Source organism: Lycorma delicatula, chromosome 2, assembly GCF_047948215.1.
Source record: "Lycorma delicatula isolate Av1 chromosome 2, ASM4794821v1, whole genome shotgun sequence".
Classification (NCBI taxonomy): Eukaryota; Metazoa; Arthropoda; class Insecta; order Hemiptera; family Fulgoridae; genus Lycorma; species Lycorma delicatula.
The window spans coordinates 146,968,914-146,987,753 of NC_134456.1; the positions used below are offsets into that span (position 1 = coordinate 146,968,914).

At 31.8% G+C, this 18,840-nt stretch overlaps 1 protein-coding gene across 4 annotated transcripts in view; it reads right to left on the bottom strand.

The window, feature by feature from the left end:
- Positions 1-18,840, bottom strand: part of XNP (ATRX chromatin remodeler XNP) — a 226,453-nt gene that overhangs the window by 74,479 nt on the left and 133,134 nt on the right. For all 4 annotated transcript variants that reach the window (XM_075356424.1, XM_075356423.1, XM_075356421.1 and 1 more), the window contains exons 16-18: positions 17,919-18,035; positions 10,135-10,301; positions 517-680 (exon numbers count right to left, since the gene is read on the bottom strand). In XM_075356424.1, coding sequence (XP_075212539.1) covers positions 517-680; positions 10,135-10,301; positions 17,919-18,035 — 448 coding nt within the window. The remainder of the gene's footprint in view (positions 1-516; positions 681-10,134; positions 10,302-17,918; positions 18,036-18,840) is intronic.

The following is an 18,840-nucleotide window of genomic DNA, read 5'->3' on the forward strand; positions in this document are numbered from 1 at the left end:
CCCACATCAAGAAAACTGTTCTAAAGGATCCAGTTTATTATATGAATAAATCAGTCTTATTAAAAATAGAAAATCTTAAAAACAACAAAATTTATAGACTGCAGATGCTGGACAAAAAACTGCTTTCACTATTGATAGCTAATAAATTTAAAATACATAATTAAATTTTACATAAAAATGAAGTATAATAAGAACATCTTAAATGCTTGTAGTAGACAAAAATTTCCAACATATTTTCAAAAGAGTTTTTATTCACTTTAATGAATTTTGTCTATCAAAAATTGAAATAATATTATTACACTTCAGGTTTGATCCACTGCTTAAAGGTATAAAAGGAAAAATAAAAAACTTCTATTCCAAATATTTGCAGTTTAAAATTTTTGAGACAACTAGTACATATACATTCACACAGAAAAAAATTAATAGTAGTTATATTAATATTATAATATACAAAACAAAAACATAATTTTTTTAAATACTTGCTAAAACTTATGAAAAAAGAAAAATTACACAAACCTGGATCTAATAATGTAGTTTTAAAAATAGCTTTTTGTTTTTTATTAATGTTTTTTGCAGATTCATTAGTTAAAATACGAAACATTTCATAACCTATGATCATTACACCACCTCCTTCATGCCAATCTTTTAAACGAAATGAACGTTGAAAAACTCTTTTGTCCCTAAAAAGAGCAAAAATAAATAAATCAATCATAAATGTAAATTTTATATATATATATATATATATAAGGGGTATATGTAGGGGTCTTTATATATATATATATATATATATATATATATATTTATAGTAGGTCCCCAATAATTCATCTCCCCTCTGGAAAATTTGTGAATTTTAAAGGTACAATACTGATACACAAAAATAAATTAGGTGGCGTACTTTTTATTAATAATTAAAAATTTAATTTATCTGTTTAGGCCTACAGCAAAAAAAAAAAGCACTTAATTGCGACTGATGTTTTTATATGAGCCTACTGTACGTTATGTATAAATTACAGTAATCGTGTAAGAAAAGAACTGATAAAATTACTTTACATATTTTTCATTCATATAAACATTTTCATTTCAGCACACTATTATCTAATCAATGTTTACATATTTCTTACACAGTATAGTATTTTATCAAAAATACTGTATTACGTCATTCTCTTACCGTTTCTGAAATTCATTACAGTAGTGAACTTTGCTTCGTATGAGTCAGCTGTTTATATTAGTGTGTAGTGTCACACTATTACTGTATACTGTACTTACGGAGCAATAATGTCTAGCAAATGTGGAAGTTATAAAAGTTTGGAATTGACAAAAAAAGTCTTCAACTTCTTCAAATTCGTCAATTTGCAATTGAGGGCGAAATATTATTTATTGACAGTCAGGTTGTATCTGACTATTGTGATATATTTAGTTAAAAAATTAAAAGCCTTAAAAGTCGTGCACAGGTGTATAACTGTGACAAAACAAGATTGTCCTGGAAGGTGATTCCAAAGAAAATCTTAACATCTTCTTCTGAGCTCTGTGGCTGGATACAAAGTAAGGAAAGAAGCATCTCTATTCTTGTATGTTCTAACGCAAGTGGTTGTCATTGACTTCCTCTAGTTGTTATTAGCAAGTGAAAAAACCTTAAGAGTTTTTAAATATATAATCATGACTCATTACTGGTGAAATATTTTTTGCAATGAGTTCTTGGATGATGCAAGAAATTTTTAGCCAGTATTTGACGACTGTTTTGTGCCTGAACTCCTGTGCATCTTAGAGAAAATAATTTACCAGAAAGGGCATTACTCGTGATGGATAACGCTCCTTGCCATCCGGTTGACAAACTGGAAGCACTAGATGGCAATATAATCGCCATATTTCTTCAGCAAAAACAAGCTGTTTGTACCAGCCTAAGAACTAGGGGTCATAGTAAGTATGAAGCAATGTTATAAAGATTTATTAATGTAAAATTTAATTTTCTACGAAAATGAATTACAGGTTGAAGATTTTTGGAAACAGTACACCATAAAAAATGCAATATATAATATTGCTGACGCTTGGCAAGACATCCTGGAAAAGATGCTGAAGTTGAGCTGGAAAAAAGTGTGGCTTGACCAGGTACCAGAATCAGAAACTGAAGAAGAAAATACAGACATCGATTTGAAAAAAAAAGAAATTTGTGACAACATTCCTGATTTAAATGTTGTTACAAATGAGAAGATAGAGAGGAATGGGGTAAAATTATACGACAGATGTAGGCAATGAAATGTTAAATGAAGAAATTACTAATCATATTAAAGATTAAGAAAATTTAAAGGAAGATGCCATAGATGAAGAATTCTATGATAAACCAGTAAATAAAATGAGCTGCAAAGAAGTTGTGGAGATGCTGACAAATGCATTGAATGGTATTCCGATCAAAAACAAGCACAGGTAGCAAAGTTAATTGCTATGCAACAAGTTCATCAATTGGCATTAGGAAAAAAAGGAACATTAAAGAGCAAAGAAAAATTACAGATTTCTTTGGAAAATAAAATGAAGTGTAAATATGTAAAGATTAAATTTAAATAAATACCTTTTAGGGTATAGGTTTTATAGATAAAAGTGCTTAAATAACAAAACATAGACCTGCAATGTTCTTTAATTACTGTGCGTTAGACTTTGACTTATGTATTAGTGTTGTATGTGTAGTGATTGTTTTTAAGTACAGTACAGTGCAATACATACATAATTTTTATAAAAAATTGTATTAGTGAATGGTTTACTTAGGTAAGTATACTACATATTGCTGTATAATAATATTCAATAGAATAATGTAGTTAAATTTCATCAGTTTACAGTCTTTTTACAACACATTTAGTAACGGGAGGAGGGGTGATAACGGTTTGGCCAATACAGCGTTAATTTTTATGTAACCCAACTTTTGTTACACAATTCGGTAATTTGTCATTTTCATTAATTCATCGCCTCCTCGGTCCCAAGAGACAAATTATGGGGGTCCTATTGTATATTAAAAAAAATGGTACGATAAATTACCAGATAATCTGGAACTCAAAATAATTTTTTACACATTAAGCGTGGTACAATGCTAGAGCCATATGTCAATAAGAAATCTTGTATGACTTACTGACACATCACTTCACATCACTTGTTCTTACAAAGACATTTGACTTGTTAATACGTCATATCCATCATGCTGAATTAATTTTTTTTGTTACTCAAAAAAAAAAAAAACAAACAAAATGAAAAAAATAATTATAATACTACACTTCTTTTCAGTTATTTGTTAACTTACTAAGCAATAATAATTAGTATTCAACATAAAAAACTGATAAAATATTACAAGTTTATAAACTAACCAAAATATGAAATGGAGTAATATATTTGAATGTTAAACATAATTTTCTAATCTATAATGTATTATTCTAAATATTAGGTATACATGTATGCAAACTAACATGGACATAACACTATGATCACTTTTCATCAGATAATAATTTTTATTTGGCCTAAAAAAAAAAAACAATATATGAGGTATGTTCAAAAAGTAACAAGAATCTTTGTTTTTTGGAAAGAATATTATTTATTTGTCTACATTAATGTTATCCCCTTCAAAATAGTCCCAATTAGATATTATACACTTATGCCAGCACTTTTTCCAATCCCCAAAACACTTCTGGAACTTGATCTTTGGAAAAGTGTTTAGCTCTTTCAGTGATTCGCTTTTAATCTCATCTATGCTTGAAAAACGACAGCCCTTTAAGGTTCTTTTTATTTTTGGGGATAGAAAAAAGTCATACGGGGCCACATCTGGTGAATATGGCGGCTGGGATATCATTACAGTATTGTTTTTGACTAAACATTGACAAAGAAAAAGCAATGAAATGCAAGCAGGATGCTTATTGTGGTGCAAAAGTCATGAATTGTTTTCGCCACAAATCCAAACTTTTTTTTTTTTATTGCTTCATGCAAATGGCGATGAACTTGCAGGTAATACTCCTTATTGATCGTTTGACCTTGTGGCAAGAACTCATGATGCACTATGCTGTTAAAGTTGAAGAACACGGTTAGCACAACCTTCACATTCAACTGTACTTGTTGAGCTTTTTTCGGTCTTTGTGATCCAGAATGCCTCCACTGAGATGAGCGACTTCTTCTCTGATTTTGATTCGGCAATCTTTCATAATCATTTCTTTCACTTTTTCCATGTTTTCATAAGTTGTTGATGTGCTGGGGTGTCCGGGGCGCTTGTCATCTTCAATATCTTCATGACCTTGGAAATGCTTATACCACTTGTAAACCCTTGCTTTACTCATAGCAGACTCACCAAAGAATATTTACCATTTTTAAAACATTTCTACACTTTATTCCATTCTTATAGCAAAATTTAATACAAATTCTCTGATCCATTATTTAAACAAATAAAAAAATCGCTGATCGTACCAAAACACATGTTATCCTTTGGATAGCTGACAACAGACTAAACATCCAATGTGGCTAAAAATGTACAGATACTTTTTAGACATGTTTACCAATACAACAATGAAAAACTCCCGAGAATTGGACTAATACAACCTGTAAAATTTCAAAATTCTCATTACTTTTTGAACACACCTTGTATATACAGTAGCATGCAAATCAATCCAAACACTGGGAATATTTTTGTCTATTTCTCTGTTGTGGCTACACTGCTTGGCCACATCCTTTCTTTAAGTTGTCTGTGTAATGTGAGGTTATTATATTATTGTTCTTTGGTTATTTAGCAATTTTCATGTTATAAATAGTGTTTTGTGTAACTTTATTTTATTTTTTATAACAAAAATCATATTTTCATCTTTTTTTTTTGTCTTGAATATGTAATAGTAGACATAACTCCAAGAAACCATTTGAAAACTGTTTCTCTTTCTGACTATACCAGTATAACACACAATGACAAATAGATTCTGAATGTAGTGTTGGTCTAAGGACCGTGAGTAATTCGATTTCTTGCAGCTAGAGGGAAAGCTTGTTGGCCAGCTAAAAAGAAGCTTTTGACACCAGCAATGATAAAAAAAAAAGCATTTTTGTGGGCCAAAGCACATTCTCACTAAACTAAAGAAGAATGGAAAAATGTTATGTTTACTGACGAGTCACATTTTTATGATCAGGGGGCAAAGGATTCTACACATTAGAAAAGCATCAGATGAGGATACATTACTGGCTCATATCCAGCAATTAGTTAAACATCACCAGAAAAAAATGTTTTGGGGTTGCTTCATATTTGATGACCCTTGTTCATTATTTCCAGTAGACGGGATATTGAAAAGTGATGGATGTATAAAGATTCTGAAGGAAAGGGCTGTGACACAACTTCAAAAAAAATTCCCACAAGACAATGGAGTGTTCCAACATGATTTGGTGCTATACCATACTACCAAAATAGTGGAAAATCTTTATCGAAGCACAAAACATAAAAGTGCTCCCATAGCCAGGCAACTCCTGGACTTAAACCAAATTACAAATCTTGGGCAATAGTCAAAAAATGACTTGTAAACCTTAATTTTTTATTAAAATACTTTCATGTGATTTCACATCCTCCGTCATGATAATTACTAAAATAATGATAATTTAATAATTGCGTATTAATTTAAAAGAGTGCTGCTATCTGCTGTAGTTTTTATAAGTGTCTCCCTCAAACACAGCCTGATAGTTTTGTTTGAAACAAAAAATAATTTCAATTTTATAAACCATCAACTGCAACACACAGGAGCATTCATATAAATTAATAACCAATTATCATTATTTTAGTATTTTTATTATGCAATAATTCCATTATTGCAGTGCAGTGATTTCCAAACTTTTCTGAGTCGCAGAGCCCTTTTTCAATTAAAATTTTTCCATGGCGCCCAACCCTAAGTAAAATTATGACTATTTGTAAGCAAGAGATAAAAATAAATAAAACTCGTGTATCTTCATTATTTTTTTACTTAATTTACATTAAATGAATAATTATAAATGTCTTGGTTTATTTAATTAATTATGAAGCTTTTACAATATTTTGTGGCCACAATTTCTGTAAGATTTTTTTTATTGATATTCTATCCAATAGCCATGAATATATTCAAATTAATTAAAACCTTGTTTTGACTTATATACATATTACCAGCGACACCATGTGGACATTGGATAATGACACCATACCATAAAAATAAAGTAAAATACAATATAGTAAAATCAAATAAAATATATTACAATACATTAAAGTAGAAAAAAAATTAAAAGATTATTATCCCACATAGTTAAGTAAGTAGTTTATTAACTATGTTGTCTGGTGATTCTCATCTTGAATGAATAAATTTCTTGGTGAACCAACTCTTGAACACGCCATATATAATTACTGTGACCAGAACAACTATTTTCCAACAGTAATACAGCAGTGTTTAGAGATTGTCCTTGTGATTTGTTGAAGGTAACTGCATATGATATTCTTAAAGGGAATTGTAAATATTTAAATTTAAATGGAAGATTGGTTGAAATTATTGAAATCCTTGGTATGAATACACCTTTTTCTATATTTTTTCCAGTAAGAAATGTTGCTGCTATGAAATTTCTTGATAAATTTTCGATATATAGTCGAGTGCCATTGTAAAGTTTTGGTGGCCTTAGATTCTAATGGACCAATAGTGTTGTACTGGGCAGCTGCATACAGCTCCATCCACTGCACATAGCTCCCGCTAGAAGCAGTCCTCCATTGTCAATTAATTTACAGATTATTTAATTTAATTTCTATACATGGATTATTTTTATTTCCTTTTATTAGCCATGAATATAATCAATTTAATTAAAATTTATTTAAACGTATATACATCTCGTAGGCCTGAATATTAACCCCTTAGAATTTGGATTTTAGATGTCAAGTAATGCGACCACTAGGCGATGACAAACATATAGGAGATAATATAATTATACATATCAATGTTGCCAAATGGTGAAAAAGAGAGATTTTTGACCATTTTTTTAGTTGCACCTTTTGAATCTTTGTTTTAAAACGATCCTGAAAGTGTGGATGTGGGCCCAGTAAAGTTTGGTTAATGTATGTTTAGTATTGCAGCTGCAAAATGGTAATAGACATAATTGATATAATTTTATAAATATATATATATATAATTGTTTCAGTAAATTACATCGCAAAGTTAAAAACAAAAAAACAACAATATAAGTTTCTTGTATAAAAATGAACATCATTGTATCTAAAAGTAACACTAAGAAATAAAAACTAACTAAAGATAATTAGCTCGCACCTAAAATTGCTAAAAATTTTTCACAAAACTAGCCAACAATATTTTGCAAAGTAAACAAAAACAATATTTAATAACTTGGTTTACGTTAAAATGTTAACAAACATGGATTTCAATTTAACAAAGATATATATATATATATATATATACATATGAGATGTGACAATTTAATTCCACATGCAGACATGTAGGGTTGCTCATGTGGTGATTTAGTTGGAATCACATCAGTTAGCATGTTTGTATACATGTTCCAGTATATATTTGTCTCAAGCTAATGAAACCATTTTTAATTGACTATCATGAAAAAAAACAAAGGATCAAACAGAAAATTTTTGAACTAAAATCTGTAACTAGAGCTACTAAAGAGTGGCATACGTTGTGGATGCTTTGAAAAGCTTAAAAGTCTTTGCTTTAATTGCTACAGGAGATTCAAAGATGAGCAAGAAGGTAAGAATGAAAACTTAATGAGAAGAGAGCCAAAAACAAAAGTGATGGGTGCAGAATTTGTATACAATCTTACAGAAAAAATAATTAATGGTGCTGAAAACATTATGAGCTTCTGTTATAAGAAAAATACCTGTTCTGATAAGTAGAATCCACAATGACAAAGTTCCAAGTCATGGTATGCTCATTGTAAGAGTTTCTGACAAAACAGTTGATATAACAAATTAGTTCATCTATTTATTCACCTGATTTAGCCCTCTGTAATTTCTAGTCACTCCCAAGATTAAAGATTATGCTAAAGATGAAAAGTTTTTTTAAAAATATTATTTTTTGAAATGTGGTACAGGAAATCATGAGTATTCCAGAAATATACTCCAAACCTGATTCCAGAAATATAACTCCAAATCTGTTTCCAGAAATGAGAACATTATCTAAACCAATGATTCAATTGAGCAAGTATTGTTCTTCATAGCATTTTTTAAGATAACATTAGCCAATAATATAGTTAAAAAATTTGATTTTACAGCTGCATTCCAGAAATTAAATTGTTTTACCCATTTTTATTTTTACCTAATTAATCATAACATATGAAACTAGTAAGCAAAAATTTCAAATTAAGGATAATTTAAATATATCATCTATTCTACTTTGATATTGGCAACAACAATAAAGAATTAACCTTCATTCAATTCATACTTCACCAATGGTGAGACATCTTTTGCCTGGAGACGATTTTCAATTTAGATTTTTTTTCTCCCTGTTTAGCCTCCGGTAACTACCGTTTAGATAATACTTCAGAGGATGAATAAGGATATGTATGAGTGTGGATGAAGTGTAGTCTTGTACATTCTCAGTTCGACCATACCTGAGATGTGTGGTTAATTGAAACTCAACCACCAAAGAACACCGGTATCCACGATCTAGTATTCAAGTCCGTGTAAAAATAGCTGGCTTTACTAGGACTTGAACGCTGGAACTCTCAGACTTCCAAATCAGCTGATTTGGGAAGACGCGTTCACCACTAGACCAACCCGGTGGGTTCAATTTAGATTTACAACTGTAATACATAACCTCACTGTGTGTATTCTGTTCATCATACATGGTGAAATGAATACACTTAAGACCCCTCTCTCTTTAATTGCTGAAAGAGGTGAATATTGTTAAGGTGGTATATGTGATGAGTAGGGTGTGGTAAAGGTTCTAATTTCAACTCTACAAGAGCCTGTATGGTTGCATGTGATGTAAGTGGCCAAATATAATCATGTTGTAAAATTAATAGCTCAATTTTCGAGCACAATACACATGTTTTCTAAGGTGATTTAATGTTTCTATATATTGCACAGAAAATTTACAGTTGATTCAGCTTCTACACAGTCAGTCATGTACATGTGTTGTAATCCTAGAACACTGTTAAGAGAATTTTTTTAAAATGGATTGTTTAAATTATTTTAAAGAACAAATTTTATGTAACCTGTTATGAAATAATGTGTGCTACTCATTCTTTTGTTTTGCCTATCTGGGTGATGATGGGTTATTGTGTGATGGAATGGTCATTTCGAATCGATTTACTCACCTCCTTTTGGTGCTTCTCACCAATCAAAGAAACCAGTTGTCCACGGTGAGTTTCTGTTTACTGGTTTTTGATGCACAAAATTTTATTGCCTGTCTACTCACAGTACTTCAATCAACAGTTTTATCACCATAAACTGCTTTCAGGTGATGATGAACGCCACTAGTACACACTTTTCCACTGTTAAATATTCATTTTACTGCCCTTATCATACAGAATTGACATAGCAAGTGTACTCAACTCCATAACAATGGCAACTGATAGAAAAAGAGGGGGCATGGATCAACAAGTTTTGGAATGTTAATAGTAGAGGAATGAAACTATAAGTTGGCAGCACCTGTTGCTTTGTGCAACAATTTATTCTTCTGTTATGTTCTAATGTACATTACATCTCAGCCGACCTAGTATATCTAAATTTAATATGTTCAGTACATATACTAAATAGACATTAGTGTAGGTTCCAATATTTAGACCAGCATTGTATGTGTTAAATATGCATTAATAAAATTCAATCAGAAGTAAATTGATTTCCAATAAACAAAGAAAAAAGAATGAAAAAAAACACTTATTGGAATTCTAAATTAAAAGAGAATTTAGAAATGAAATAAATATCTCAATAGTTAGTGTTTTTTACAGACTATTTGTACTACAGAATCTCCTCTTTCCTTTCTTTAGTTTTCAATATTACTTGGCATAATGATATAAAGATATGACAAAAAACAATACCTTTGTTGATTTATAACCTAGTATGTTTCACTACACCTTCTAGCCAGCCAATTATTTTCTAACAGTAAATAAAACCGTATACTACCCTTATACATGCAAAAACAATTTTAAAATAATGAAATCGCATACTTGGCTAAATGATAAACTTCAATGTCTTCACCAGATCCAATGTCTTTTAACCATTTTTCAAATTCAGCATACCAATTAAGTACTGTTGAGAGAGGACACACTATGAGTACTGTTTTCATATTATTAATATTTTCATTTGTTAATATTGTGTGTATTAAACTTACAACCTAAAAAAAAATTCAAAACACAAGCATTGAAACCTTCTTAGAAAAGAAATGTTAATTATTATTTTTAAGATTTAGAAATACTCTTAACATTGTAAATCCTATATTATTATCATAAATTTATCAAGTCATAAACTGGATTTAAACGTTTTCCTGCAGAGTCAAAACAGAGTGTAAAGTGCATTTTTTACAATAAAAATAATTACATTAATTATTATTTTACACTATATCTCCCAGTCTTTCTCATGGCTTTGATGCATGTAAAGTATATACTACAATGATGCAAGCTAAGGTTGCTATTTCTGAAAGTAATAACGTTCATTATACAACTAGTCTGTGTGGTGAACTGAGTGAAAGTGTTACTTGTAGGACTGAATATTATCTGAATTTTAGAGGGTTTGGCATGTGTACATATATATAATTTGGCTCAACAAAGAAAGAAATGGGTAAATACTTCATCCTCAATTTTCTTGGTAATCCTGACATGGGGACTTATCTTGAAATGGATACTACTTTCTGGAGTGACTTGTAAAAAATATCAGGTTCTTTATAACATTTTTGGTTAGAGCAATTATCATATACTGCAAAAACTAATTTTTCAATCAAATGAAGTTATGACAACATACTATTTCAGACCTACTGACATACATTTTAATAATAATGAATCAGTAAAACTATGCTGAAAACATTTACCCCCAAATCTTTCAGTCCTAACCAAGACATAGTCAGATTTTTTACTTAGTGCTCTTTCTGATTAAAAACTAATAAGTAAACAAATAAATAAAATAAAAAATCACTATGTTATTAGCTAAAGTTAAGTAAAAAATAATCTTTGTCATAATTTTTTTTAAGTTAGTCCATGCAAAAACCAAAAATAATTCATTTCAACAAACAATGTACTGTAATAGTCTACAATAGCAAGTTCATTATGAATGGGGCCTGAGTAGTGACTCAACTTAAATAAATTAAGACATTGCAAAACAAAAACTTCCAAGTTCTCTAGCGTCTTAATTTATTATAAGAATTATTAATACAGAAAAAATACAGCAAATCATGAATCAAACAGCTACAAAAAGATTTCATGAAAATAACCTGATCAGGATTTCCTGATGGTTATAATAAAATTCTACACTTCTTATTAACCTTTTAATCCCTAGGTATTTTTAAAATGAACTGTCCCTACTGCCTGGGTGTTTTTTATTTTTCCCCTAGTAATACTTTATTTTTTTAAAACCTTTTATTTGCACTTACAGCAACTGATTTCCACTGCTTTTTTAACTTAGGGCCTGCATATTATTAAATAATTGTTCAAAAGTTCACAAATAACCCAAAGGAGTGGAATCATTTACAAATAAATTTGCACCGATAAGTAAAATATTTTTGTATAGATATGCTTACCAATACTGGTTTTTTGTTTTTTGTGTTATGAGCATAAAGTAAAATAAAATGTTATATATATGCGTACTTAACACACTTACTACCCAGCAAATGTAGCCAATATAAAAACTTCCCTCTAGGAAAGGGGGGCAAAATACCACATTCTAATAAAAAAGCAGCACAAAGAACCCTAAGATTAATAAAATTCAGTATAATTTCCAATAAAAATAAAATTAACTTACCTCATTCTAAAGACACAATATTTTATTTATACACTAAACTTTTTACTATTTCTGTTCATATGTTCAAATCGCAATCTATTTACAAAGTAGCTGTATGGTCCAATCTGTACAGCTACTTCGTTTTTGTCAGAATTGGAACTGTCAACATCACTCGTGACTAATATTATACTATCATTACACCTAATTTTCCCCCGAACCTTCAATGTCAGATTCAGATTACAAAATTATTTCATCATCACCAATAAAAGATTTAGCCATTACAGCACAAAACACGTGGAATAACATAAACATAACCTAAATGATTCTCCCTGATAACAAATTGAATACAATTCAAGAAAGTAACAGAAAACACAGCCTTCTGAATGCGTTTTCATTTGTAAATAGAGAAAAGTATCTTAAATTCATAATAGAGTACATTACTAGTATTAACAAAACAAATGTTTTTGTATAAACAAAAAGACAGCAAAATGTACCAGTACGTGCATATGCAGGCATATGGGTGCCTACGTACTGGTATATTCCTAGGGATTAAAAGGTTAAAACAATTATATACTATAATTTCTTCTTAAACAATAATTAAGTTCAATAATCACAATCAACAGACTATGGTACAGGGAAGTACATTTCAAAATTGCCAAGACCATTCCTTCTTTACAAAAATTTTAACATTTTTTTATACCCAGAAATTTTCAATGCAACGACCACGCAGGTAACAAACATGCACTGATAGTACTCCAGTTTCTACTAAATTCTTGTCAACATGACCTTTTGACAATATTTACTGCTTTGATGATACACTATTCTAGGTCAATAATAGATTACATTACAGAGATGAAAATTTTTACTTTTTATGTAACTGCATAAAACGGTATGTGGTTTAAGATCTTCAATCTAGGGGCCAAAAGCATTAATTGGAACTTTACTTATAGATGGTGTACTATCCAATCTTGAACAAACTGTATCTATGTGGACAGAAATCACTGTGGGAAAGGTGATACAGTCATCTGGCTGAAAATGAAATCCTAGGTAATCTTAAATTAAAGCATAAGTCATATTTATAACACAATTAAGTATAATTTATTGTTTTTTGCAAAAAAAAATTAGGAGTGTGCACTTGTTGATGAGAGATGGCCATATAAACTTTGGAGAATCATACCAGTGTTCCACAAAGGCAGAGTTTTCAGTGACCTATATTCTGACATTATTGTGGTTTACTCCAAGGGATCTCCCCAGGGCAGTGTGTTAGGAGGTCCTTTGTTGTGGGTGGTGGAGTTTGATTCTTTTCTATGGCTGAGATTACCCAGCAGGTGTGATATTGTGGCTTATGCTGGTGATGGGCTTCTGCTAGTTGAAGGATACTCACAGAGGGAGGTTGAACTCCAAGCCACTCATTGCAGGATACTTGAGCTGTGGGGTCATCAACATAAGATGACGTTCAGCCCGGAGAAGACCACGATGATGCTACTCAAAGGCTGTTTGGCAGTGAGTCGGCAAGTATGTGTTTCAATGTCAGGCCAGTATACCAAGTATATTGTTCAGATTCAAAAGCACTTTGGAATATCTCTTTATGAGAAATTGCAATTTAAGAAGCATCTTCAGTACGTCATGGAGAAGGCTTGTAGTGCCTTCTTTGGAATACGACGTGTGGTCAATTCTGATTGGGGTCTTAACTTCAAGACCATGAGTATCCTGTATAAGGATGTATGCAAGGCTATTATGCTATATGTGGCGCCTGTTTGGATGGATAGGCTAAAATTAAAAAGCTATCAGGATATAATATTGAGGACTCAATGCCTTATATTGTTAATGGTAAGGGGTGGTTAATGTACAATTTCACAGGAGGGTAATAGATAGATTTGATTACATCTGAGAAGCAACAGCTTTATGTTGCTAAGAAGTCCGGTGAGTTGACTTCGCAGAAAGTGCAGAAAACACTATGGCAATGCTTTGTGGCAAGCCAGATGGATGAAACAGAGAGTGGGCGTTATACATGTAATCTCTTTCCAGATGGTGTTAGTTTGCGAGGCGCCTCTTGGGTATACACTAACAAGTATGTGATGGAATTTCTTTCTGGGCATGGCAATTTCAGAGACTGATTGCATAGACTCGGCCTGGTGGACTTCAGTACGTGTCCACAATGTGGACAGTTGTAATTTGGAAAGTTCTCAACCTTATTTAGATCAATGAATATCCCAACTTTTTAATAACCTCAGTATAATACCAATTTGTCAAAATCTGAAAATAACCGGATTTCCAAGCTTTTTCCTTATCATTTGAATTTATCTTTGTCCAATGAGCCATTTCTTCAAGTTTGGTAAGAGAAAGTAATTGCTCGGAACTAAATCCGGCAAATACGAATTATGTGGAAGCATTTTGAAGCATAGATCATGAAGTTTTGCAGCAACAACCCAAGATATATGAATAGGCACATTAGACTGTGGTGAAAAAGTACTTTGCTTTTGGCCATATGTGAACAATTAGCCTGAATAGCACCCTCCAATTAGTCTAGTAGTGAAGTGTAATAATCCCTGATGATGGAGCTGCCTTTTTCCAAGTAGTCTATGTACACCATATCATAAGAATTAAAAACAAAACTGTACTGTGACTTTTCCTCCAGATAGAACTGCTTTTGCTTTCTTTGGTAGGCACGCTGTCACCTGCTCCCATGCACTGTTTGGTCTTTGGCATGTAAAAGTGAATATATGTTTCATCAACTGTTACAGATATAAAAAAAGCTCATAGAAGTCAGGTATAAATAAGTGTTTAGTCTAAGGCATTTTTGGTTGACTACTAACAACAGTGACACCCATCAAGCAGAAAGCTTTTTCATACAAAACACATCAGATAAAATGAAGTAGATACAGTCTAAGATATTTGTAATGTCAGCAAGCAAGCTTGCACATCTTAAGTCGACCATTACTTAATTAAGTACTGGATTTTTCTGATGATTTTGTCAGCTATAGCAGTTTTTGAAATGTCCTGAGCATTGACATCATCTTGAATGGATGTGCAACATGTTTAGATTCAGCCCACTTTTTTACTACAAAAGACAAAGGAGGAAAATCCTTTAAAATGGAATCTATGTCCATCATGGTTAAATCTTTTAAACAAAGTACTTTTTAACAATTCAAACTTCAATTTTATCAATTATTCAGAATGTCAAAACTTGTTTGATTTACTCAATAGCCACAAATAATTAAACACATGCATCTAAAACCTTGCAGCATGCCATCTGAAGAATCATGCTTGACAAATATCATAGTCATTTGTGCCACCTCTACGTCAGGCTGAGAACGTTTTGAATGGCCCTAGTCTAATGACAGTGCTGAAAACCTGCTGACTCACTGCATCTTCCTCTATTATTTGGATGATTGACTGAATCATGTAATTACTTCTGTGAAACTCATGCAAAATGATTTTTATATAATTTTAGACTATCATAACCATACAGCTCAGTCTAAGAGAAGGAATGTAAACTACAGAGTGATTTTTTAGTCCTGTTACCCAATTTTAAATGCAATTTAAGAAAGGGAAATTTAGGTGGAATAAAAAAATGTATGTTACTTACAAAAGAGATTTAATAAAAAGCTATTACTTACATAATTGTTAAAGAATATGCTCAAAACACCCACCCCTTGCGGTTATACAAGCACGGACTCTTTTCAGCATATTAGCAGAAACCTTTTTAAGAGTTGCATTGGAAATATTCATGATTAGGTCTGTAATATTAACTTTAAGTTCATCAATAGTGTGAGGATTGTTTTTGAAGGCCTCGGACTTAATATAGCCCCACAAAAAGTAGTCAGGAGATGTGAGTCTGGGGACCTTGGAGGCCATAAGCCCTTGCTTATTATTCGATCATCAAAACTCTTGCAGAAAATCCATGGTTTCTCGAGATGTGTGGCATGTAGCGCCAACTTGCTGAAACCAACAATACCGTTCTTGAGGTTCCAGGAGGGACACAAATTGGCGCACAATATTCCTGTATACTTCACCATTTACTGTCTGTTCGAAGAATATGGGTCCGACAGTACGATAATGAGATATCACACAACCCACACCAATTTTTTCAGGATGCAAAGATTTGTCTTGTAAAGCGTTAGGATTTTTAACTGCCCAAATTCGACAGTTTTGACTGTTCACATAACCATTGAGATGGATCCAAGCTTCATCACTAAAGAACACTGTGTTTAAAAATTTGATTCCGTTATCATTTACAAGAGACCTAAACCAACAGCAATATTGCAATCGCTTGTTTAAATCTGGAGGCTAAAGCTCTTGGACTAATTGTACGCGATACAGATACAATTTCAATTTTTTAGCAGCTTTCTGAACACTCTAACATGACAAACCAACTTGCGTGGAAAGTTTTCGTAAACTTTTCCATTGAGAATTGATCTTGATTTCACATTCTCTAAAACGTCATCTGTCAAGCGAGTTGGTCGACCACTAAGTTTTCTGTCGCAAACACTACCTGTCTCTTGAAATCGGTTTGCTAGCCTAGAAATTGACATTTTTTGTGGTGGAAGAACACTAACAAATTTAATTTGAAATGATTTTTTTTACACTCGTGTATGATATCGTAGCAAACTATTGTTCAAGAATGAAAACTCATTGTTCTATGGTAAAAGACATTCTGTTCGTAACACGACCGGAAACAGCACAAAAGTTTACACAGCTCAAGGAGAATCAACTCACACTGCCGTATCTATACCGGTTGATTAGCGCTACCAACTTCATGTCACAAAACAAAATTTCCCTTTCTTAGAAAAAAATTACCAGACATTAACAACTGGGTAACAGGACAAAAAATCACCCTGTATAATAGACTAAATAAACACAACAAGTTGTTTGAATTTTTTTGTCCTGTACCATTTTCATCATAAGTCCAATAATTTGTTACAATAAATTCCTTTAACCTGGTGAACATTATGAAAAATATAAATATTCTCCCAAACATCCATCATATAAGGTTGCTCACTATAAGCTTCAGATGAAAAATTGCATTATATGAGGTTGATAAAAAAAAATACAAAGAATTTTAGTTTTTCTCAGAAAATCTTTATTCATCACTTTTAATTTTGTCACCTTTAGAATACTCCTTTTTAGATATAATATACTTGTGCCAGTGCTTTTTCCAATCTGTGAAGCACCTCTGAGATACAATTTCCAGTACGGCATTTGTCAACGATTCTGTCTTCTTCGTTTGCAAAAACATTGTCTTTCATGATATTTTTCAGCTTGGTAAGTAGGAAAAAATCACATGGGGCCATATCCAGCGAATAAAGTGTTGTTTTTTGCCAAAAATTTACAAACAAGCAATGAAGTGTGAGCAGGTTCATTATCATGGTGCAATTGTCATGAATTGTTTCACTGCAAATCTGAGCATTTTCTTCAGATTGCTTCACATAAACGGCATAGAATTTCCAGGTAGTAATCCTCCTTGACTCTCTGATAGTGATTCGGTGATTGTCCATAATCATTTTCTTCACTTTTTCAATGTTGTCATCGGTTGTTGATGTGCTGGGACATCCAGGGCACTGATCATCTTCGACATCTTTATGGCCCTATTGGAAATGTTTGTATCACCTGTAAATACTTGTTTTATTCACAGAAGAATCACCAAAAGCAACATTCAACATTTCCAATGTGGTGCTGAACTTTATTTTATTCTTATAGCAAAGTTTAATGCAAATTCTGTTCCATTTTTTTCATAAGTTAAAAATTTCTACCATACCTAAAACAACATGGGTAAACTTTTCGACAGCCTATAATAAACTAAGCACCCAATGTAGCTACCAATGTAAACATACATTAAGAACACATGAACAAACATAGCAAAAAAATTTGTGACTATTGGACTTACACAGCCTGCGAAATTCAAAACTTCTGTGGATTTTTTTATCAAATCTCTTATTTGTATCTAATACCTATATGTTAATGGATTTCTTACCAAAAAACTAGAACTAATTAATGTAAAATTTAAACCTACAGTAATTACCTGGAATGTTTTTCCAAGACCCATACAATGTGCCAGAATACAACCACCTCCAACACTAGTTTTTAACCTTTCTACAGATTCAAAAGAAGATTCCCACATAAATTTTACACCTTTGGCCTGAAATCAAAAACTTTTTTTAAATTCAATTTTCCTTTAAATACAGATTACCAGAATTGAATATTTGAAAACACAATTTTTCTAGAATGAAATTTTAAAGTGTAAAAATAATTATTATATTAGTGTTGGGAAGTTCCTTTACACTGTAATAAATCCAGCTTAATCAGGTTTTGATGCCAATTCTCACAGCTCTACAAAAGGTGGGATGCCAGATAAGCTAAGATTGCACTCATTGTCAAAGCTTGTGTGTGGATCCATGAATATCCACACACTGATAAAACATTATGAATGACTTCTTTGTTGATTTTGGGAAATTGTTACAATCATGGCAAACGTTACTGACATGAGAGAAGGCTTTGGCAGTGGGATGTGTCCTTCATATGCCATGCAGTGTGAGTCTAAGCACTCGAGCAAAGACGCGTGCTATCAATGGAGGCATTGATTCAACAATCACCGATGAAATCAATGTGCAAGCATTCTGCAAATGTACAAAGGCATGTAAGATCTTATGTGGAAGATCTAGAAAGTTAAATGTTTTCGCACAGCCACAGTTAATAAGTTAAGTGACAATGACCTAGATCAATGTGTTTATTGCTTGAAGTTATTGCTTGAACAGTTTCCGAGAGTAAAAGATAAAAAGAATATCTTATTGTCAAATGAGTGTGTGATTTATTAAAGCCCACATGTGAAATGTTTTTTCTGTGCGAAAGACAATCCTCATTTTTTTTAAAAAATTGAATACCACTCACCTTGTGTTATGATTTGGATTGGGATGACAGCTGAACATTTCATTGGTTCTTATTTT